At 47.3% G+C, this 25721-nt stretch overlaps 1 protein-coding gene across 1 annotated transcript in view; it reads left to right on the top strand.

The window, feature by feature from the left end:
• Positions 1-20785, top strand: part of LOC137361344 (plectin-like) — a 628221-nt gene extending 607436 nt beyond the window's left edge. The window contains 2 exon segments of the mRNA XM_068026237.1: positions 5716-16817; positions 20225-20785. Coding sequence (XP_067882338.1) covers positions 5716-15951 — 10236 coding nt within the window. The 3' untranslated portion in view covers positions 15952-16817; positions 20225-20785.
• The last annotated feature ends 4936 nt before the right edge of the window (positions 20786-25721 follow it).

Here is a 25721-nt window from a genome sequence, read left to right as displayed (position 1 = left end):
ACAATCCCAAACCACCACTGACCATCACGATACCCAGACCATCACTGACCGTCACAATCCAAGACCACCACTGACGATTACAATCCCAGACCACCACTGACCATCACGATACCCAGACCATCACTGACCGTCACAATCCCAGACCACCACTGACGATTACAATCCCAGACCACCACTGACCATCACGATACCCAGACCATCACTGACCAACACAATCGCAGATCATCACTGACCAACACAATCTCCAGACCATCACTGACCATCACAATCTCCAGACCATCACTGACCATCACAATCTCCAGACCATTACTGACCATCACAATCTCCAGACCATTACTGACCATCACAATCTCCAGACCATCACTGACCGTCACAATCCCAGACCACCACTGACGATTACAATCCCAGACCACCACTGACCGTCACAATCCCAAACCACCACTGACGATTACAATCCCAAACCACCACTGACCATCACGATACCCAGACCATCACTGACCAACACAATCGCAGATCATCACTGACCAACACAATCTCCAGACCATCACTGACCATCACAATCTCCAGACCATCACTGACCATCACAATCTCCAGACCATCACTGACCAACACAATCTCCAGACCATCACTGACCAACACAATCTCCAGACCATCACTGACCAACACAATCTCCAGACCATCACTGACCATCACAATCTCCAGACCATCACTGACCATCACAATCTCCAGACCATCACTGATCGTCACAATCCCCAGACTATCACTGACCACTTCACTGACCATCACAATACCCAGACCATCACTGACCACTTCACTGACCATCACAATCCCCAGACCAGCACTGACCACTTCACTGACCATCACAATCCCCAGACCATCACTGACCGTCACAATCCCCAGACTATCACTGACCACTTCACTGACCATCACAATACCGAGACCATCACTGACCGTCACAATCCCCAGACTATCACTGACCACTTCACTGACCATCACAATCCCCAGACCATCACTGACCGTCACAATCCCCAGACTATCACTGACCACTTCACTGACCATCACAATACCCAGACTATCACTGACCACTTCACTGACCATCACAATACCGAGACCATCACTGACCGTCACAATCCCCAGACTATCACTGACCACTTCACTGACCATCACAATCCCCAGACCATCACTGACCGTCACAATCCCCAGACTATCACTGACCACTTCACTGACCATCACAATACCGAGACCATCACTGACCGTCACAATCCCCAGACTATCACTGACCACTTCACTGACCATCACAATACCGAGACCATCACTGACCGTCACAATCCCCAGACTATCACTGACCACTTCACTGACCATCACAATACCCAGACCATCACTGACCGTCACAATCCCCAGACTATCACTGACCACTTCACTGACCATCACAATCCCCAGACCATCACTGACCACTTCACTGACCATCACAATACCGAGACCATCACTGACCGTCACAATCCCCAGACTATCACTGACCACTTCACTGACCATCACAATACCGAGACCATCACTGACCGTCACAATCCCCAGACTATCACTGACCACTTCACTGACCATCACAATACCGAGACCATCACTGACCGTCACAATCCCCAGACTATCACTGACCACTTCACTGACCATCACAATCCCCAGACCATCACTGACCACTTCACTGACCATCACAATACCCAGACCATCACTGACCATCACAATCCCCAGACTATCACTGACCACTTCACTGACCATCACAATACCCAGACCATCACTGACCGTCACAATCCCCAGACTATCACTGACCACTTCACTGACCATCACAATCCCCAGACCATCACTGACCGTCACAATCCCCAGACTATCACTGACCACTTCACTGACCGTCACAATCCCCAGACTATCACTGACCACTTCACTGACCATCACAATACCGAGACCATCACTGACCGTCACAATCCCCAGACTATCACTGACCACTTCACTGACCATCACAATACCGAGACCATCACTGACCGTCACAATCCCCAGACTATCACTGACCACTTCACTGACCATCACAATACCCAGACCATCACTGACCGTCACAATCCCCAGACTATCACTGACCACTTCACTGACCATCACAATACCCAGACCATCACTGACCACTTCATTGACCGTCACAGTCACCAGACCATCACTGACCGTCACAATCCCCAGACTATCACTGACCACTTCACTGACCATCACAATACCGAGACCATCACTGACCACTTCACTGACCATCACAATCCCCAGACCATCACTGACCATTTCACTGACCATCACAATCTCCAGACCATCACTGACCGTGACAATTGCCAGACCATCACTGACCGCTTCACTGACCATCACAATCTCCAGACCATCACTGACCGTCACAATCCCAGACCATCACTGACCACTTCACTGACCATCACAATCCCCAGACCATCACTGACCACTTCACTGACCATCACAATACCCAGACCATCACTGACCGTCACAATCCCAGACCATACCTGAACGCTTCACTGACCATCACAATACCGAGACCATCACTGACCATCACAATCCCCAGACCATCACTGACCACTTCACTGACCGTCACAATCCCCAGACAATCACTGACCACTTCACTGACCATCACAATACCCAGACCATCACTGACCGTCACAATCCCAGACCATCACTGACCACTTCACTGACCATCACAATCCCCAGACCATCACTGACCACTTCACTGACCATCACAATACCCAGACCATCACTGACCGTCACAATCCCAGACCATCACTGACCACTTCACTGACCATCACAATCCCCAGACCATCTCTGACCACTTCACTGACCATCACAATACCCAGACCATCACTGACCGTCACAATCCCCAGACCATCTCTGACCACTTCACTGACCATCACAATACCCAGACCATCACTGACTATCACAATCCCCAGACTATCACTGACCATCACAATACCCAGACCATCACTGACTGTCACAATCCCAGACCATACCTGAACGCTTCACTGACCATCACAATCCCCAGACCATCACTGACCACTTCACTGACCATCACAATACCCAGACCATCACTGACCACTTCACTGACCATCACAATCCCCAGACTATCACTGACCGTCACAATTGCCAGAACATCACTGAATGCTTCACTGACCATCACAATCCCCAGACCATCACTGACCACTTCACTGACCATCACAATTCCCAGACCATCACTGACCGTCACGACCCCAGACAATCACTGACCATTACAATCCCAGACCATCACTGACCGTCACAATCCGCAGACCGTCACTGACCATTTCACTGACCATCACAATCTCCAGACCATCACTGACCGTGACAATTGCCAGACCATCACTGACCGCTTCACTGACCATCACAATCTCCAGACCATCACTGACTATCACAATCCCCAGACTATCACTGACCATCACAATACCGAGACTATCACTGACCATCACAATTGACAGACCATCATCCACCAATTCACTGACTGTCACAATCCCAGACATCCACTGACCGTCACAATCCCCAGACCATCACTGACCACTTCACTGACCATCACAATACCCAGACCATCACAATCCCAGACCACCACTGACCGTCACAATCAGGTGTGGGTAATGCAGGAGTTATTCCCGGGTGTGGGTAATGGGTGAGTGATTCCCGGGGGTGGGTAATGGATGGGTGATTCCCGGGTGTGGGTAATGGGTGGTAATTATAGACCAGTCAGCCTGACGTCGGTAGTGGGGAAAATTCTAGAGTCCATTATCAAAGATTTTATAGCAGAGCACTTAGAGAACAGTGATAGAATCGGGCAGAGTCAGCATGGATTTACGAAGGGGAAATCAGGCTTGACAAATCTACTAGAATTCTTCGAGGATGTAACTAGTAGAGTTGATGAGGGGGAGCCAGTGGATGTGGTTTATTTGGACTTTCAGAAGGCTTTCGACAAAGTTCCACATAAGAGATTAGTATGTAAAATTAAAGCGCATGGGATTGGGGGTAGTGTATTGCGATGGATAGAAAATTGGTTGGCAGACAGGAAACAAAGAGTAGGGATAAATGGGTCTTTTTCTGAATGGCAGGCAGTGACTAGTGGGGTACCGCAGGGGTCGGTGCTAGGACCCCAGCTATTCACAATATATATTAATGATTTAGATAAGGGAACTAAATGTAATATCTCCAAATTTGCAAATGACACAAAACTGGGTGGGAGGGTGAGTTGTGAGGAGGATGCAGAGAGGCTTCAGGGTGATTTGGACAAGTTGAGTGAGTGGGCAAATGAATGGCAGATGCAGTATAATGTGGATAAATGTGAGGTTATCCACTTTGGTAGCAAAAACAGGAAGGCAGATTATTATCTGAACAGCTATAAACTGAGAGAAGGGAATATGCAGCGAGACCTGGGTGTTCTCGTACACCAGTCGCTGAAGGTAAGCATGCAGGTGCAACAGGCGATAAAAAGGCAAATGGTATGTTGGCCTCCATAGCGAGAGGATTCGGGTACAGGAGCAGGGATGTCTTGCTGCAATTATACAGGGCCTTAGTGAGGCCACACCTGGAATATTGTGTGCAGTTTTGGTCTTCTTATCTGAGCAAGGATGTTTTTGCTGTCGAGGGAGTGCAGCAAATGTTTACCAGACTGATTCCTGGGATGGTGGGACTGACATATGAGGAGAGATTGATTCGGTTAGGATTATATTCGCTGGAGTTCAGAAGAGTGAGGGGGGATCTCATAGAAACCTATAAAATTCTCACAGGACTTGACAGGGTAGATGCAGGAAGGATGTTCCCGATGGTGGGGGAGTCCAGAACCAGGGGTCTTAGTCTCAGGATACAGGGTAAACCTTTCAGGACTGAGATGAGGAGAAATTTCTTCACCCAGAGAGTGGTGAGCCTGTGGAATTCACTACCACAGAAAGCAGTTGAGGCCAAAACATTGTCTGTTTTCAAGAAGGAGTTAGATATAGCTCTTGGGTCTAAAAGGATCAAAGGATATGGGGGGAAAGCGGGAACAGGTTACTGAGTTGGATGATCAGCCATGATCAAAATGAATGGCGGAGCAGGCTCGAAGGGCCGAATGGCCTACTCCTGCTCCTATTTTCTATGTTTTTATGTTTATTCCCGGGTGTGGGTAATGGGTGGTTATTCCCGGGTGTGGGTAATGAATGGTTATTCCCGGGTCTGTGTAATGGGTGGGTTATTCCCGGGTGTGGGTAATGGGTGGGTTATTCCCGGGTCTGTGTAATGGGTGGGTTATTCCCGGGTCTGTGTAATGGGTGGGTTATTCCCGGGTCTGTGTAATGGGTGGGTTATTCCCGGGTGTGGGTAATGGGTGGGTTATTCCCGGGTGTGGGTAATGGGTGGGTTATTCCCGGGTCTGTGTAATGGGTGGGTTATTCCCGGGTCTGTGTAATGGGTGGGTTATTCCCGGGTCTGTGTAATGGGTGGGTTATTCCCGGGTGTGGGTAATGGGTGGGTTATTCCCGGGTCTGTGTAATGGGTGGGTTATTCCCGGGTGTGGGTAATGGGTGGGTTATTCCCGGGTCTATTGCAAGCCTATTAGCAGGTGCATGAACAGTATGTTATGCTGCATTGGGTTTTGATGTGTTACTGTCGGGTACGCTAGCATTAATAACCAGTTTTTTTTGTGCTTGGGCCTTGCAGATGGAAGCAGGGAAGAGAGAAGAAATTGCCCAAACGACTCAGATCCTGCAACAAACCTTCATCAGTGAGAAAGAGCTTCTGTTAAAGAAGGAAAAGATGGTTGAAGAGGAAAAGAAGAAGTTAGAACGGTTGTATGAAGATGAACTGAAGAAATCCAATTCTCTGAAGGATGAACAAAGCAAGCAGCTGAAGAAACTTGAGGATGACAAATTCAAACTTCAAACAAGTATGGAAGATGCCCTGAGAAAGCAGAGAGAGGCTGAGGAGCAAATCCATGATAAGCAAAGGGAACTTCAGGAAATGGAGGAGAGGAGACAGGAGAAAGAGAAACAGCTAGCCGATGAAAATCAGTCTCTGAGAGAGATGTTGGAACAACTGAAAGCACAGAAGATGGAAGAAATGGCTAAAGAGAAGGCTCCAATTCAAGCAGTGACGGTCACTCCAGTCAACGCTGTTTCAAATGGCAGGGACATGGTAGATTCCATCCCTGAACGTGAAAATGGCAAGTTCTGCTTCGATGGTCTCCGCCAGCCAGTAACAGCCAGTCGGTTACAACAAACTGGCATCCTGAGTAAGAAGCAACTGGACAAGCTGAAGAAAGGTTCTGTCACAGTGAAGGAACTCTCACAGAAAGAAAACCTCAAGAATTACCTGCAGGGAAAGAGCTGCATTGCTGGTCTAATCATTGAAGCTACAAATGAGGAAATGAGCATCTATCAGGCAATGAAACAGAGTTTGCTGAAACCCACCACAGCCACGATACTGCTCGAGGCCCAGGCAGCGTCTGGCTTTATCATTGATCCTATTAAGGGCAAGAAACTGTCCGTGAATGAGGCCATCAAGGAAGGAGTGGTTGGACCTGAGCTTCAGGACAAGCTGCTTTCTGCTGAGAGGGCAGTGACAGGTTACAGGGATCCATACACAGGCAATAAAATCTCCCTGTTTGAAGCAATGAAGAAGGATCTCATCAGTCTAAAACAAGGAATTCGCCTCCTCCAGGCACAGATGGCGACTGGTGGTATCATTGACCCCATGAACAGCCATCGCCTGCCTTTGGTCCAGGCCTATAAGCAGGGTATATTTGATGAGGACATGAATAAGACACTTGGTAGTGACAGTGATGAAACCAAAGGATTCTTTGACCCCAACACTCAGGAGAATCTTATGTACTGGCAGCTGATGGACAGATGTATAAAAGATTCAGGAACTGGCCTCTGTCTGTTACCATTGAGCAATGAAGCAGTGGCACGAAAGGGAGGTTACACAACAGAGCAGACAGAGGATATCTTCAGCACGGCTACAGTGTCCATCCCATCGGGTAGATTCTCTGGGAAGACTGTCACCATCTGGGAAGTGATCAACTCAGAGTATTTCACTGAGGAACAGAGGAGGGACCTAATCCGGCAATACAGGTCAGGAAAGGTGACCATTGAAAACATTATTAAATTCATCATTACAATCGTTGATGAGACCGAGACTAAAAAACAGCTTCTTTTCGATGGTCTGAGGGACAAGGTTCCTGCCAGTGAGTTGTTGGATTCTAAGATCATCGACAAGAAGACCTTTGATGGTCTACAGAAGGGTAAGACAACACCAGAGGACGTTGGAAAGTTAGAATCAGTGAGGAAATTCCTCCAGGGATCGGAAAGCATTGCTGGAGTGTTTGTCGAACCTACAAAGGAGAAGATGAGCTTTTATGAAGCAATGAAGAAGAATCTGTTGAGTCCAACCATTGCAGAGGCCTTACTGGAATCTCAGGCAGCCTCAGGGTTCATTGTTGACCCTGTGCAGAATCGGACACTCACTGTCGATGAGGCAGTTAAGGAGGGTCTCGTTGGGCCAGAGGTCCACGAGAAGCTTCTATCTGCAGAAAGAGCAGTAACTGGATACAAGGACCCCTACACTGGCCGTAAGATCTCCTTATTTGAGGCAATCAAGAAGAATCTCCTTCACAAGGACCATGGTATCCGCCTCCTAGATGCGCAGTTGGCATCTGGTGGCATCATTGACTCCGAGAACAGTCATCGCCTGCCCATCGATGTGGCCTACAAGCGAGGCATGTTTGATGAGGAGATGAACCAGATGTTGTCTACTCCTAGCGATGACAATAAAGGATTCTATGATCCAAACACAGAGGAGAACCTCTCCTACCAAGAGCTGAAGGACAGATGTAGAAAGGATGATAAGTCAGGTCTCCTCTTGCTGCCCTTGAGTGAGAAAGCAGTAACTCTGAGACCTGCTTATGATGAAGAACAGACAAAAGATACTTTTAGGAAGACCACAGTGTCTGTTCCTGCTGGCACATTCACTGGGAAGACAGTCACCATCTGGGAGCTGATTAACTCGGAGTATTTCACTGATGAACAGAGAAGGGAACTGATCCGACAGTATAGATCAGGAAAGGTCACAGTGGAGAAGATCATCAAAATTGTCATCACAGTGATTGAGGAAACAGAAGCAAAGAAGAAACCACAGCTTCTTTTCGATGGTCTGAGGGACAAGGTTCCTGCCAGTGAGTTGTTGGATTCTAAGATCATCGACAAGAAGACCTTTGATGGTCTACAGAAGGGTAAGACAACACCAGAGGACGTTGGAAAGTTAGAATCAGTGAGGAAATTCCTCCAGGGATCGGAAAGCATTGCTGGAGTGTTTGTCGAACCTACAAAGGAGAAGATGAGCTTTTATGAAGCAATGAAGAAGAATCTGTTGAGACCAAGAATAGCAGAGGCCTTACTGGAAGCTCAGGCAGCCTCAGGGTTCATTGTTGACCCTGTGCAGAATCGGACACTCACTGTCGATGAGGCAGTTAAGGAGGGTCTCGTTGGGCCAGAGCTCCACGAGAAGCTTCTGTCTGCTGAGAAAGCGGTAACTGGATATACTGATCCCTACACTGGCCATAAGATCTCCTTATTTGAAGCAATGAGAAAGGACCTTATACCCAAGGACCATGGTATCCATCTCCTGGAGGCACAGTTGTCATCTGGAGGCATCATTAATCCCCTGACCAGCCATCGCCTGCCTTTGGATGCAGCTTTCAAGCGAGGTATGTTTGATGAGGACATGAACACAAAGTTATCCACTCCAAGCGATGACATTAAAGGTTTCACTGAACCAAACACGGACGAGAGTGTCACATATCAACAGCTGAAGCAGAAATGCAGAACTGACCCAGAGACATCACTTTACCTGTTACCGTTGACAGAAGAGGCAATAAAACAAGTGGACATACACCCAGAGGAGGTGACTAAAGATACTTTCCAAAAGGCTACAGTGTCCATCCCATCGGGTAAATTCTCTGGGAAGACTGTCACTATCTGGGAAGTGATCAACTCGGAGTATTTCACTGAGGAACAGAGGAGGGACCTAATCCGGCAATACAGGTCAGGAAAGGTGACCATTGAAAACATTATTAAATTCATCATTACAATCGTTGATGAGACCGAGACTAAAAAACAGCTTCTTTTCGATGGTCTGAGGGACAAGGTTCCTGCCAGTGAGTTGTTGGATTCTAAGATCATCGACAAGAAGACCTTTGATGGTCTACAGAAGGGTAAGACAACACCAGAGGACGTTGGAAAGTTAGAATCAGTGAGGAAATTCCTCCAGGGATCAGACAGCATTGCTGGAGTGTTTGTCGAACCTACAAAGGAGAAGATGAGCTTTTATGAAGCAATGAAGAAGAATCTGTTGAGTCCAACCACTGCAGAGGCCTTACTGGAATCTCAGGCAGCCTCAGGGTTCATTGTTGATCCTGTGCAGAATCGGACACTCACTGTCGATGAGGCAGTTAAGGAGGGTCTCGTTGGGCCAGAGGTCCACGAGAAGCTTCTATCTGCAGAAAGAGCAGTAACTGGATACAAGGACCCCTACACTGGCCGTAAGATCTCCTTATTTGAGGCAATCAAGAAGAATCTCCTTCACAAGGACCATGGTATCCGCCTCCTAGATGCGCAGTTGGCATCTGGTGGCATCATTGACTCCGAGAACAGTCATCGCCTGCCCATCGATGTGGCCTACAAGCGAGGCATGTTTGATGAGGAGATGAACCAGATGTTGTCTACTCCTAGCGATGACAATAAAGGATTCTATGATCCAAACACAGAGGAGAACCTCTCCTACCAAGAGCTGAAGGACAGATGTAGAAAGGATGATAAGTCAGGTCTCCTCTTGCTGCCCTTGAGTGAGAAAGCAGTAACTCTGAGACCTGCTTATGATGAAGAACAGACAAAAGATACTTTTAGGAAGACCACAGTGTCTGTTCCTGCTGGCACATTCACTGGGAAGACAGTCACCATCTGGGAGCTGATTAACTCGGAGTATTTCACTGATGAACAGAGAAGGGAACTGATCCGACAGTATAGATCAGGAAAGATCACAGTGGAGAAGATCATCAAAATTGTCATCACAGTGATTGAGGAAACAGAAGCAAAGAAGAAACCACAGCTTCTTTTCGATGGTCTGAGGGACAAGGTTCCTGCCAGTGAGTTGTTGGATTCTAAGATCATCGACAAGAAGACCTTTGATGGTCTACAGAAGGGTAAGACAACACCAGAGGACGTTGGAAAGTTAGAATCAGTGAGGAAATTCCTCCAGGGATCGGAAAGCATTGCTGGAGTGTTTGTCGAACCTACAAAGGAGAAGATGAGCTTTTATGAAGCAATGAAGAAGAATCTGTTGAGACCAAGAATAGCAGAGGCCTTACTGGAAGCTCAGGCAGCCTCAGGGTTCATTGTTGACCCTGTGCAGAATCGGACACTCACTGTCGATGAGGCAGTTAAGGAGGGTCTCGTTGGGCCAGAGCTCCACGAGAAGCTTCTGTCTGCTGAGAAAGCGGTAACTGGATATACTGATCCCTACACTGGCCATAAGATCTCCTTATTTGAAGCAATGAGAAAGGACCTTATACCCAAGGACCATGGTATCCATCTCCTGGAGGCACAGTTGTCTTCTGGAGGCATCATTAATCCCCTGACCAGCCATCGCCTGCCTTTGGATGCAGCTTTCAAGCGAGGTATGTTTGATGAGGACATGAACAAAAAGTTATCCACTCCAAGCGATGACATTAAAGGTTTCACTGAACCAAACACGGACGAGAGTGTCACATATCAACAGCTGAAGCAGAAATGCAGAACTGACCCAGAGACATCACTTTACCTGTTACCGTTGACAGAAGAGGCAATAAAACAAGTGGACATACACCCAGAGGAGGTGACTAAAGATACTTTCCAAAAGGCTACAGTGTCCATCCCATCGGGTAAATTCTCTGGGAAGACTGTCACTATCTGGGAAGTGATCAACTCGGAGTATTTCACTGAGGAACAGAGGAGGGACCTAATCCGGCAATACAGGTCAGGAAAGGTGACTGTGGAAAAGATAATTTCAATTGTTGTTACAATCATTGAGGAGAGCGAAGTGAAGAAAAAGCCACAAATTACATTCGATGGTCTGAGGGACAAGGTTCCTGCCAGTGAGTTGTTGGATTCTAAGATCATCGACAAGAAGACCTTTGATGGTCTACAGAAGGGTAAGACAACACCAGAGGACGTTGGAAAGTTAGAATCAGTGAGGAAATTCCTCCAGGGATCGGAAAGCATTGCTGGAGTGTTTGTCGAACCTACAAAGGAGAAGATGAGCTTTTATGAAGCAATGAAGAAGAATCTGTTGAGTCCAACCACTGCAGAGGCCTTACTGGAATCTCAGGCAGCCTCAGGGTTCATTGTTGACCCTGTGCAGAATCGGACACTCACTGTCGATGAGGCAGTTAAGGAGGGTCTCGTTGGGCCAGAGGTCCACGAGAAGCTTCTATCTGCAGAAAGAGCAGTAACTGGATACATGGACCCCTACACTGGCCGTAAGATCTCCTTATTTGAGGCAATCAAGAAGAATCTCCTTCACAAGGACCATGGTATCCGCCTCCTAGATGCGCAGTTGGCATCTGGTGGCATCATTGACTCCGAGAACAGTCATCGCCTGCCCATCGATGTGGCCTACAAGCGAGGCATGTTTGATGAGGAGATGAACCAGATGTTGTCTACTCCTAGCGATGACAATAAAGGATTCTATGATCCAAACACAGAGGAGAACCTCTCCTACCAAGAGCTGAAGGACAGATGTAGAAAGGATGATAAGTCAGGTCTCCTCTTGCTGCCCTTGAGTGAGAAAGCAGTAACTCTGAGACCTGCTTATGATGAAGAACAGACAAAAGATACTTTTAGGAAGACCACAGTGTCTGTTCCTGCTGGCACATTCACTGGGAAGACAGTCACCATCTGGGAGCTGATTAACTCGGAGTATTTCACTGATGAACAGAGAAGGGAACTGATCCGACAGTATAGATCAGGAAAGGTCACAGTGGAGAAGATCATCAAAATTGTCATCACAGTGATTGAGGAAACAGAAGCAAAGAAGAAACCACAGCTTCTTTTCGATGGTCTGAGGGACAAGGTTCCTGCCAGTGAGTTGTTGGATTCTAAGATCATCGACAAGAAGACCTTTGATGGTCTACAGAAGGGTAAGACAACACCAGAGGACGTTGGAAAGTTAGAATCAGTGAGGAAATTCCTCCAGGGATCAGACAGCATTGCTGGAGTGTTTGTCGAACCTACAAAGGAGAAGATGAGCTTTTATGAAGCAATGAAGAAGAATCTGTTGAGTCCAACCACTGCAGAGGCCTTACTGGAAGCTCAGGCAGCCTCAGGGTTCATTGTTGACCCTGTGCAGAATCGGACACTCACTGTCGATGAGGCAGTTAAGGAGGGTCTCGTTGGGCCAGAGCTCCACGAGAAGCTTCTGTCTGCTGAGAAAGCGGTAACTGGATATACTGATCCCTACACTGGCCATAAGATCTCCTTATACCAAGCAATCAAGAAGGATCTTGTCTCTAAAGATCATGGTGTCCATCTCCTGGAGGCACAGATTGCCACCGGAGGTATCATTGACTCCGTGACCAGCCATCGTCTGCCAGTCGATGTGGCCTATAAGCGAGGCATGTTTGATGAGGAGATGAGCAGGATTCTCTCAGATGCTGATGATGACATTAAAGGGTTTGTCGATCCAAACACTGATGAGAACCTCATGTATCAACAGCTAAAGGAGAGATGTGTGATAGATCCTGACACAGGACTGAGCCTCATACCCATGAAGGATAGAGAGAAACCAAGGTTGGTTGAAAGTATGATCCACAGTGAGACAGAAACAAGGGAGGTTTTTGAGAATACTATGGTGGACCTTCCAGAAAGTTCTTTCGGTGGGAAATCCATGTCTATTTGGGAGATCCTGAACTCTGAGTTCATTTCAGAGAAAGAAAGACTCAAGTTGACAAAGGAATATCAGACTGGGAAAATCACGCATGAACGTTTAGTTGTAATAATCATCGAGATTATTCAGCAAGTGGAAATCCGAAGGGGATATGAAATGATTACTTTCAATACATTCCGGGGCAAGATCACTGCAGATCAGCTCTATGCCTCACGAGTCATTGACCTTGAAACTCTGAACATGCTGAAGGAGAAGAAACTGACAGTGAGGGAAGTGTGTGAAATGGAGCCTGTCAGGAACTACCTGTTTGGAACAAGGGCTATCAGTGGCATTTATAAATGTGCTGGGAAGGCGGTGTTAAATTTGTATCAAGCAATGAAGAAGGGTTGGGTGAAACCTGAGCCAACTCTTTCTCTGCTGGAAGCCCAGGCTGCTACTGGCTTCATCCTGGATCCAGTGCAGAATAAGAGGCTGACAGTGGATGAGGCTGTGAGGGAGGGTGTGGTTGGTCCTGAGCTCCATGACAAGCTGCTGTCAGCAGAACGTGCGGTCACTGGGTACAGAGACCCTTATAGTGGGAAAATCATCTCTCTTTTCCAGGCCATGAAGAAAGGCCTGATTATGAAGGATTATGTCCTGAGACTGCTCGATGCCCAGCTGGTTACGGGTGGAATCATCGACCCAGAATACAACCATCACCTACCTCTGGAGACTGCCTACCAGCGCGGCTACCTCGACCGTGAGACTTACAGTCTCCTCACCGATCCCACTGATGGGACGCAAGGATTCCGTGACCCCATCACCGAGGAGGCATTGAGCTACAGTCAGCTAATGGCAAGGTGCAAGGTTGATGAAAATACAGGACATCGGCTGTTGACCTTGACAGACAAGAAGAGGTTGATGTTTCAGGGTTTGCGCAAGCAGGTCACAATAGATCAACTGGTAGAATCAAACATCATAGCACGTTCTGTAGCTACACAGTTGCAGGAAGGTGAGACCACCATTGAAGATGTTAGCAACAGCATCAAGAAATACTTGGAAGGCACAAGTTGTATTTCCGGGGTGTTTGTTGAGGCCTCCAAGGAGAGACTATCCATTTACCAAGCAATGAAGAAGGGGATGATTAGACCTGGGACAGCATTTGAGCTGTTGGAGGCCCAAGCAGCTACTGGTTACATGATTGACCCAGTTAAAAACATGAAATTAACTGTCAGTGAAGCAGTGAAAATGGGAGTGGTGGGCCCAGAGTTTAAAGATAAGCTTCTGTCAGCTGAGAGAGCAGTCACTGGTTACAGAGATCCTTACTCAGGTGCACTCCTATCTCTCTTTCAAGCTATGCAAAAAGGTTTGATTCTCAAAGACCATGGTATTCGTTTGCTGGAATCACAGATTGCTACAGGAGGCATCATAGACCCTGAGTACAGTCACCGCCTGCCTGTTGAAGTGGCCTACAAACGGGATCTGTTTGATGAGGAGATGAACAGGATATTGTCAGATCCAGGAGATGACACCAAGGGTTTCTTTGACCCAAACACTGAGGAAAATCTTACCTACCTGCAGCTGAAGGAACGATGTGTGGTGGATTCAGACAGTGGGCTCTGCTTACTGCCACTAAAAGACAAGAAGCGAGAGAGGAAGACGTCGTCCAAGTCATCTGTTCGCAAACGGCGAGTTGTGATTGTTGATCCTGAAACCGGCAAAGAAATGTCTGTCTATGAAGCTTATCGTAAAGGACTCATTGATCATCAGACTTACACTGAGCTCTCTGAGCAGGAGTGCGAATGGGAGGAAGTGACTATCTCCTCATCAGATGGTGTAGTAAAGTCAATGATTACTGACAGAAGATCAGGCAGGCAGTATGATATCGATGACGCACTGTCCAAAGGTTTGATTGACCAAGGTTCTTTGGACCTGTATCGCTCAGGAGCTTTGTCCATAACTGAATTTGCTGATATGTTGTCAGGAAACATGAGTGGATTCCGCTCAAGATCTTCCTCGGTTGGCTCTTCATCTTCATACACAGGCCAACAGGCAGGTCCCATGAGAAGCCACATGGTTACATGGAGTGATCCAACAGAGGAGACTGGTCCAGTTGCTGGCATCTTGGACACTGATACACTTGAGAAAGTCTCCATCACAGAGGCAATGCACCGTAACCTGGTGGACAACATCAGTGGACAGAGATTACTGGAGGCTCAGGCCTGTACTGGAGGAATCATTGATCCCAACACAGGAGACAAGTATTCTGTTGCAGATGCTGTTGGAAAAAGCCTAGTCGACAAGATCATGGTGGACAGGATCAATCTGGCTCAGAAAGCATTCAATGGATTTGAAGATCCAAGAACCAAGACTAAAATGTCTGCTGCTCAAGCCTTGAAGAAAGGCTGGTTGTATTATGAAGCTGGCCAGCGATTCTTGGAGGTTCAGTACCTGACTGGGGGACTGATTGAGCCAGACATCCCTGGACGGGTGCTCCTGGATGAAGCTTTACAAAAGGGCACCATTGATGCACGCACTGCACAGAAGCTAAGGGATGTTGGGGCTTATGCAAAGTATATAACTTGCCCCAAAACCAAATTGAAGATCTCTTACAAGGATGCGATGGACCGTTCTATGATTGAGGAAGGGACAGGTCTGCGTTTGCTGGAAGCATCGTCACAGTCTACCAAAGGCTTCTACAGCCCATACAACATGAGCGGAGCTGGCTCCTCCGCAGGTTCCCGATCAGGTTCGAGAACAGGATCCAGAACAGGCTCGAGACGGGGAAGCTTTGACGCCACGGGATCTGGTTACTCCATGTCCTTCTCCTCCTCCTCCTACACGTCATCCAGTTATGGCCGCAGATTGGCAGCCAGTGTTCCTGGAGGGAGAGAGATGGTCTCCGTGTCTCAGAGTCTCTCCAGTCCTCGTACTCTCTATAACGCAGAGGAAAGCTCTCCCTTCACCCAGTCCCAGATGCTGCAAGTGGCAATGATGTAATGCCACTCTCCTCACCCACCATCCCGCATATAAACATCATCCTGCTCTGCAACTAGCAACTAAATAGCCGAGAAACGGTCTCTAACAACATAGAAAAGAATGATAGTTATACAATTTTTTAGAGAGAAACTTACTTTAATTTCCCATCACCTGAGTTCCTTTAACTTTTAAATGATCTTGTCATTTCAAATTGATCAGATAGAATGTCATTGTATATGTTTGGAATAACAACAGAATATTTATGATGAGTTTGATTTGGCCTGTAAGGTGTAAGCTTTCTTACTGATGCTATTTGAAGAGCAGGTGGACCTAACCCCAAACCACTGCTGCCATATACAGCCTGACCTTGCTGCATCCAAATGGTTAGCAGGAAGGATTTGTAATATCCAAACCGCAGAACTTCCTTCTTTTTGAATGCACTGACCCACAGCGTGCCCAGATATCTCTGCTTCCTATTTTTAAACAAAATGCTGCAAGTATTAAGAGCTTTTTTCCATTGAACTATAACAAAGACTTTGATGCTGTTAAAAATACCAAATATTAACAAGGTGCCGTCTTTGAGATATATCGAACCCTCCTTAGACTAGGGGTTCCAGTCTGCTGCAGGAATACTCAACCAACTATTCTAATCACAACTGTCATCACATCTGTCTCCACTGCGCTGACCCTTTTTCATGACCATTTATACCTGAGTGAATTCTGAATTCTTGTGTGAACCAGGACAGCTCCCGAAAGCCTTAGAGACCAGCCTGCCAATCACTGATCAAATCTCTGCCCTTGCCTGCATCTTCCTGTGTACACGGAAACCAAGAAGTGGTTTTGCTGAGGTTCCACAGGCTTCTTGCAACACAGCCAGTACCCAAAGGGTGAGTGAGATTACCTGCACCTCTGTCACTGCTCACTGCTACACTCCTGAAACACTGTCATTCTCCCTCACTCCTCTCCCTCATTTCCTCTCTCCCTAATCCTGATCACTCTCTCTCTCTGACTCTCTCTTCTCTGTTTCCGTCTCTCTATGTCTCCCTCTCTATCGGTGTGTCTTTGTCTCTCTTTCTGTCTCTCCATCATCTCTTCATGTAACTACAGTTATTCATTCATGAATTGGGAAGTATATTAGCGAAGGGAGCTTCAATTCTCAAAATCCAGATGTCTCCATTTGACCTTTTGATAAAACATTTGGACCATTGGCTCTGAGAGGGATTGATCCTGGCTGTGCTTGTCCAAGTGAACTCATTTACACCATACCTTAGTGGGTGGGTGTGAGGTCTCCCTCAGGGCAGGAGGGTGTCTCCAAGGTAACGAGCCTGGAAGTTTGGAGAGAGTGACTTGTGTCAGGAGGTCTGGTCACCTGATTCCTGAGTCAGGCTGGGCCTCAGTATCCTGGGCTAAAAGCAAAATACTGCAGATGCTGGAAATCTGAAATATAAACAGTAAGTGCTGGAAATACTCAGCAGGTCTGGCAGTATCTGTGGAGAGAGAAGCAGAGTTAACGTTTCAGGTCAGTGACCCTTCTCCAGAACTGACAAATATTAGAAATGTAAAAGGTTAGAAGCAAGTGGAAAGGGGGAGGGGGTAAGAAGAACAAAGGGAAGGTTTTTGATAGGGCAGAGGGAAGGAGAGATTAAATGACAGAGATGTCACATAACAAAAGGCAAAGGGAGTGCTAAAGTCATAGTAAAAAACACAGCAGTAGTCAGAGAGAGAGCTAATGACAAAATAATGAACAGCTCTATCCAAAAGCAAAAAAATGAAAAACAAGTTCAAGACTGATGCATGAAAAAAATAACCAAAATGGCAGTCATGCTCTGAAATGATTGAACTCAATGTTCAGTCCGGCAGGCTGTAGTGTGCCTAATCGGTAGATGAGATGCTGTTCCTCGAGCTTGCGTTGATGTTCACTGGAACACTGCAGCAATCCCAAGACAGAGATGTGAGCATGAGAGCAGGGGGGAGTGTTGAAATGGCAAGCAACCGGAAGCTCGGGGTCCTGCTTGCTGGTGTCTGAAATGTTCCCAATCTTCTGGCCTACCACTCATAACTTTGTAAACCTCTATCATGTCACCCCTCCACCTCCGTCGTTCCAGTGAAAACAATCCGAGTTTATCCAACCTCTCCTCATAGCTAATGCCCTCCAGACCAGGCAACATCCTGGTAAACCTCTTCTGTACCCTCTCCAAAGCCTCCACATCCTTCTGGTAGTGTGACGACCAGAATTGCACGCAATATTCTAAGTGTTCTAAATACAACAGTAGAGAGGTTATACTTCAGTTATACAGGGCATTGGTGAGACCACATCTGGAGTACTGTGTACAGTATTGGTCTCCTTATTTAAGGAAGGATGTAAATGCGTTGGAAGCAGTTCAGAGAAGGTTTACTAGACTAATAGAATGGGCGGGCTGTCTTATGAGGAAAGATTGGACAGGCTAGGCTTGTATCCACTGGAGTTTAGAAGAGTAAGAGGCGACTTGATTGAACCATATAAGATCCTGAGGGGTTTTGACAGGGTGGATGTGGAAAGGATGTTTCCCCTTGTGGGAGAATCTAGAACTAGGGGTCACTGTTTAAAAATAAATGAGTCGCCCATTTAAGACAGAGATGAGGTGAAATGTTTTCTCTCAGAGGGTTGTGAGTCTTTGGAATTCTCTTCCTCTTGATAAGCAAGGGGGTGAAAGGTTATCAGGGGGAGGTAGGAATGTGGAGTAATCAGTTCAGCCATGAACTTATTGAATGGCGGAGCAGACTCGAGGGGCCGAGTGGCCTCCTCCTGCTCCTAATTTGTATGTTCGTATGTACCCACTTATCCACCAATTCCATTTTGAAAGTTATTATTGGATCTTCTTCCACTGCCCTTTCAGGCAGCGCATTCCAGATCACAACAACTCACTGGGTAAAAATAATCCTCCTCATTTCCGCCCCCCCCATCTTCAAAAACTTGTGTATATACAACCCAAGGGCTCTGTTCCAAATACCCCCTCGATTGCCTCTGTTTGCCCACCTTGCCTCATTGGCCCCAATGGGGAACAATTATGTGCAAGTCATTTCTCCTATCAGCCAATGAGCAGGAGTGTTTCTTATGGGCCACTGAGCAAAGCTGTTTTAAATGGTATGTTTTCCAATAGCCAATGAGGCCTGAGGCCTTTTCTCTACTCAGTGACTTGGTTCACATCAGCCACTGGATTGGTTGACTTGATGTACACATCATTCATGAGTTGGGATCAGTTTTGAGGAGCAAGTGGTCTCTGAACTCCATTTCACTATCCATCTCACTGTCTTGGTTGAATAGGGACAGAGTGTAAAAACTCAATCAATTTCTTCTTCTCTCTGAATTGCATTATTTTTAAAAGGATAACATCAGACATGAACTCCAGAATTGATTCAGACAGAAACTGTCTTTACCCCACAAATTAGATCAGGGTCTGAGTGATCTCACAGAACAGACAAATAACAGTGAAGAAAGGACTGAGAACAGATAATTAACTGACTCCGTGTTTGGATGCATCTGATCTGGGCGGTGGGATCAAGGGTTTTGTGTATTGGATTCTTGCAGATTCCACATATATCTTCCCAAATAATTAAAAGGATGGCCCCCCATCCACAAACATTCACTCCCTCCACCACCGACACACAGTGACAGCAGTGTGTACCATCTACAAGATGCACTGCAGCAATGCACCAAGGCTCCTTCGACAGCACCTTCCAAACCCGTGACCTCTACCAACTAGAAGGACAAGAGCAGCAACTACATGGGAACATCACCACCTGCAAGTTCCCCTCCAAGTCACACACCATCCTGACTTGGAACTATATCGCCGTTCCTTCACTGTCACTGGGTCAAAATCCTGGAACTCCCTTCCTAACAGCACTGTGGGTGTACCTACCCCACATGGACTGCAGCGGTTCAAGAAGGCAGCTCACCATCACCTTCTCAAGGGCAATCAGGGATGGGTAATAAATGCTGGCCTGGCCAGCGACACCCACATCCCATGAATGAATTAAAAAAACACATGCAAACACCTGGTAACGTATCCAGATGCAGCAAGAGGTAAGGGTCACGACTGGAGTTAGGGTCACAACCATAGTGAGGGGGTCATGGCCAGGGGTCAGAGGAAGGGGTTTACATGCTGTTGGTCTCAGAATGTGATGTAGTTTGTGCAACTTTCTGGGATCATTGATGAATTCCATTTCACGCTCACATTCTGTGTCTGATGTTTCTCCTTTGTTGAGTTTGTGAAGTCGTGCATTTTCCTAAAGGTTCATTCCCTTTTTATTTCAGTTCCTTGGGACACCTTGTTACAGAAGGTGCTGTCAGTGTCGCAGTGCTTGTATTGGGGGCAGAGCCAAACCTTCATTCAGACTGAGATTCCACAGGGCTGCCACAGAAGAACATTCCGGATACTCAGCAGGGATAAATAAAGAATCACAGCAAAGCTCATAGTTCCTGAATGTGGCTTTCTGGAGCTCGGAACTGTGAGGACTCAGTGCCCAGTTACACAACTCTCATGGAGCAGATGTTGATCAGGATTAACCTTGATAGCTGGAACTCAGAATCCTACCCATCCCTCATTTTATCTACCTGTTTATATTGTGTTTCAATTTAGTGCATCTCTCATTCACCTTTATGTTGTTGATGTATTTTTTTTTGCTATGCATGCCTTACTAACTCATTCAGGAGATCTGTAGCTTTTGAAACAGCCTGTTTATATCTAAGCAGTGAGTTTAATACACTAACTGATTGATTGTAACCCAGACAAACCCTGGAGTGATGAAACACCAACATCCGCTGTACATACAATGAATTGTTAAAGGATGTCTTGATGCAAAGGGACAATTAAAGAGACATTAATATATAAAATGAAACAATGGTTTCTCCATTCCAGTCAGTTGTACGTCGTAACCAAAGCACACAGACAGGAAACAATGTCCAGGCAGCGGATTAACCGCACAGCTGTCAGAACAGTGACATGCAGGAACTATCACAACTGATATATATACTGAGGATCAGCCTGTCGCTGCATAACACTGGGGTACAGTACTGATGGGGACAGGTCTGTCAGTGTATAACACTGGGGTACAGTACTGGTGGGGACAGGTCTGTCACTGTATAACACTGGGGTACAGTACTGGTGGGTACGGGACTGTCACTGTATAACACAGGTACAGTACTGGTGGGGACAGGTCTGTCAGTGTATAACACTGGGGTACAGTACTGATGGGGACAGGTCTGTCAGTGTATAACACTGGGGTACAGTACTGATGGGGACAGGTCTGTCAGTGTATAACACTGGGGTACAGTACTGGTGGGTACGGGTCTGTCAGTGTATAACACTGGGGTACAGTACTGGTGGGTACGGGTCTGTCACTGTATAACACTGGGGTACAGTACTGGTGGGTACGGCTCTGTCACTGTATAACACTGGGGTACAGTACTGATGGGGACAGGTCTGTCAGTGTATAACACTGGGGTACAGTACTGATGGGGACAGGTCTGTCAGTGTATAACACTGGGGTACAGTACTGGTGGGGACAGGTCTGTCAGTGTATAACACTGGGGTACAGTACTGATGGGGACAGGTCTGTCAGTGTATAACACTGGGGTACAGTACTGATGGGGACAGGTCTGTCACTGTATAACACTGGGGTACAGTACTGATGGGGACAGGTCTGTCACTGTATAACACTGGGGTACAGTACTGATGGGGACAGGTCTGTCAGTGTATAACACTGGGGTACAGTACTGGTGGGGACAGGTCTGTCACTGTGTAACACTGGGGTACAGTACTGGTGGGGACGGGTCTGTCACTGTATAACACTGGGGTACAGTACTGATGGGGACAGGTCTGTCAGTGTATAACACTGGGGTACAGTACTGATGGGGACAGGTCTGTCACTGTATAACACTGGGGTACAGTACTGGTGGGGACAGGTCTGTCACTGTATAACACTGGGGTACAGTACTGGTGGGTACGGGTCTGTCACTGTATAACACTGGGGTACAGTACAGGTGGGGACTGGTCTGTCATTGTATAACACTGGGGTACAGTACTGGCGGGGACGGGTCTGTACCTGTATAACACAGGTACAGTACTGGTGGGTACAGGTCTGTCACTGTATAACACTGGGGTACAGTACTGGTGGGGACAGGTCTGTCACTGTATAACACTGGGGTACAGTACTGGTGGGTACAGGTCTGTCACGAAAACACTGGGGTACAGTACTGGTGGGTACAGGTCTGTCACTGTATAACACTGGGGGACAGTACTGATGGGGACAGGTCTGTCACTGTATAACACTGGGGTACAGTACTGGTGGGTACAGGTCTGTCACTATAACACTGGGGTACAGTACTGGTGGGGACAGGTCTGTCACTGTATAACACTGGGGTACAGTACTGATGGGGACAGGTCTGTCACTGTATAACACTGGGGTACAGTACTGATGGGGACAGGTCTGTCACTGTATAACACTGGGGTACAGTACTGGTGGGGACTGGTCTGTCACTGTATAACACTGGGGTACAGTACTGGTGGGTACAGGTCTGTCACTGTATAACACTGGGGTACAGTACTGGTGGGTACAGGTCTGTCACTATAACACTGGGGTACAGTACTGAAAATGTTTCTTCCTATCTAACCTATCAATGCCCCTCATAATTTTGTATCCCTCAATCATGTCCCCCCTCATCCTTCTCTGCTCTAAGGAAAACAACCCGAGCCAATCCAGTCTCTCTTCATAGCTGAAATGCTCCAGCCCAGGCAACATCCTGGTGAATCTCCTCTGCACTGGTGGGTACAGGTCTGTCACGGTAAAACACTGGGGTACAGTACTGGTGGGGACAGGTCTGTCTCTGTATAACACTGGGGTACAGTACTGTTGGGGACAGGTCTATCACTGTATAACACTGGGGTACAGTACTGTTGGGGACAGGTCTATCACTGTATAACACTGGGGTACAGTACTGTTGGGGACAGGTCTGTCACTGTATAACACTGGGGTACAGTACTGGTGGGGACAGGTCTGTCTCTGTATAACACTGGGGTACAGTACTGTTGGGGACAGGTCTGTCACTGTATAACACTGGGGTACAGTACTGTTGGGGACAGGTCTGTCACTGTATGACACTGGGGTACAGTACTGTTGGGGACAGGTCTGTCACTGTATAACACTGGGGTACAGTACTGGTGGGGACAGGTCTGTCTCTGTATAACACTGGGGTACAGTACTGTTGGGGACAGGTCTGTCACTGTATAACACTGGGGTACAGTACTGTTGGGGACAGGTCTGTCACTGTATGACACTGGGGTACAGTACTGGTGGGTACCTAGAGTCATAGAGTTATACTGCACAGAAACAGGCCCTTCAGCCCATCCTGTCCGTGCCAGCCATGAAGCACCTAACTATTCTAATCCCATTTTCCAGCACTTGGCTAGTAGCCTTGTACGCTTTGGTGATTCAAGTGCTCATATAAATACGTCTTAAATGTTGTGAGGGTTCCTGCCTCTATCACCTCTTCAGGCAGTGTATTCCAGATTCCAACCACCCTCTGGGTGAATTTTTTTTTCCTCAAATCCCCTCTAAACCTCCTGCCCCTTACCTTAAATCTATGCCCCCTGGTTATTGATCCCTCCGCTAAGGGAAAATGTTTCTTCCTATCTACCCTATCAATGCCCCTCATAATTTTGTATCCCTCAATCATGTCCCCCCTCATCCTTCTCTGCTCTAAGGAAAACAACCCGAGCCTATCCAGTCTCTCTTCATAGCTGAAATGCTCCAGCCCAGGCAACATCCTGGAGAATCTCCTCTGCACCCTCTCCAGTGCAATCACATCCTTCCTATAGTGTGGTGACCAGAACTGTACACAGTACTCCAGCTGTGGCCTAATTAGCGTTTTATACAGCTCCATCATAACCTCCCTGCTCTTATATTCTATACCTCGGCTAATAAAGGCAAATATCCCATATGCTTTCCTAACCACCTTATCTACCTGTGCTTCTGCCTTCAGTAATCTCTGGAAAAGTATACGAAGGTCCCTCTGACCCTCTGTACTTCCCAGGGTCCTACCATCCACTGTATATTCCCTTGCCTTGTTAGTCCTCCCAAAATGCATCACCTCACACTTCTCATGATTAAATTTCATTTGCCACTGCTCTGCCCATCTCACCAGCCCATCTATATCGTCCTGTAATCTAAGGCCTCCCTCCTCACTATTTACGACACCACCAATTTTCGTGTCATCTGCGAACTTACTGATCATACCTCCTATATTCATGTCTAAATCATTAATGTACACTACAAACAGCAAGGGTCCCAGCACCGATCCCTGCGGTACACCACTGGTCACAGGCTTCCACTCGCAAAAACAACCCTCGACCATCACCCTCTGCCTCCTGCCACTAAGACAATTTTGGATCCAATTTGCCAAATTGCCCTGGATCCCATGGGCTTTTACCTTCTTAACCAATCTCCCATCTGGGACCTTATCAAAAGCCTTACTGAAGTCCATGTAGTAGGTGCAGGCAGGTAGTGCAGGAGTCCCCTGTGGCCATCCCCCTCTCAAACAGATACACCGCTTTGGATACTGTTGGGGGGGGGGGGGGAATGGCCTCCCAGGGGAAAGCAGCAACAGCCAAGTTCGTGGCACCACGGAGGGCTCTGCTGCACAGCAGGGGAGGAAAAGAGGTGGAAGAGCTATATTGAAAAGGGGTGCAGATAGGCGTTTCTGTGGCCACAAACGAGATTCCAGGATGGTATGTTGCCTCCTTGGTGCTAGGGTCAAGGATGTCTCAGAGCAGCTGCAGGACATTCTGAAAGGGGAGGGTGAGCAGCCAGAGGTCGTGGTCCATATTGGTACTAATGACATAGGCAGGAAGAGAGATGAGGTCCTGCAAAGTGAATATAGGCAGTTAGGCAGAAGGTTAAAAAGCAGGACCTCTCGGGTTGTAATTTCAGGATTACACCCAGTGCCACGTGCTAGTGAGGGTAGGAATAGGAGGATTAGGCAAAGGAATGCGTGGCTGAAGAGCTGGTGTAGGCGGGTGGGCTTCAGCTACTTGGATCATTGGGATCTCTTCTGGTGCAGAGGTGACCTGTACAAGAAGGACGGGTTGCATCTAAACTGGAGGGGGAGCAATATCCTTGCGGGGAGGTTTGCTAGCACTACTCGGGAGGGTTTAAACTAGTCTTGCAGGGGGGTGGGACCCAAAGTAATAGTCTCTCAGATGAGATAGTTGAGGCAAATGGGGGAAATCACAGATAGGTGTAGGAATTATAGGGTTGTAATAGTAGGTGATTTTAACTTCCCTAATATTGACTGGGACTGCCTTAGTGCTAAGAGATCAGATGGGGAAGAATTTGTTAAGTGTGTCCAGGATAGTTTTCTGAAGCAGTATGTGGATGGCCCTACTAGAGAAGGGGCTACACTCAACCTCCTCTCAGGAAATGAGGCTGGGCAGGTGGTTGATGTGTCAATGGGGGAGCACTTTGGGACCAGTGACCATAACTCTATTAGCTTCAAGTTAGTTATGGAAAAGGATAGGACTGGTCCTCAGGTTGAAGTCCTAAATTGGGGGAAGGCTAATTTCGATGGCATCAGACAGGAACTCTCAAAAGTTGAATGGGAGAGGCTGTTTACAGGTAAAGGGACGTCTGGCAAGTGGGAGGCTTTTAAAAGTGAGATAGGAAGAGTTCAGGGCCGGCATGTTCCTGTTAGATGGAAGGGCAAGGCTGGGAAGTTCAGGGAACCTTGGCTGATGAGGGATACTGAGGGTCTGGTC

Source organism: Heterodontus francisci, unplaced genomic scaffold (assembly GCF_036365525.1).
Source record: "Heterodontus francisci isolate sHetFra1 unplaced genomic scaffold, sHetFra1.hap1 HAP1_SCAFFOLD_559, whole genome shotgun sequence".
In the NCBI taxonomy this organism is placed as follows: Eukaryota; Metazoa; Chordata; class Chondrichthyes; order Heterodontiformes; family Heterodontidae; genus Heterodontus; species Heterodontus francisci.
This window is presented reverse-complemented; position numbering and strand designations above follow the sequence as displayed.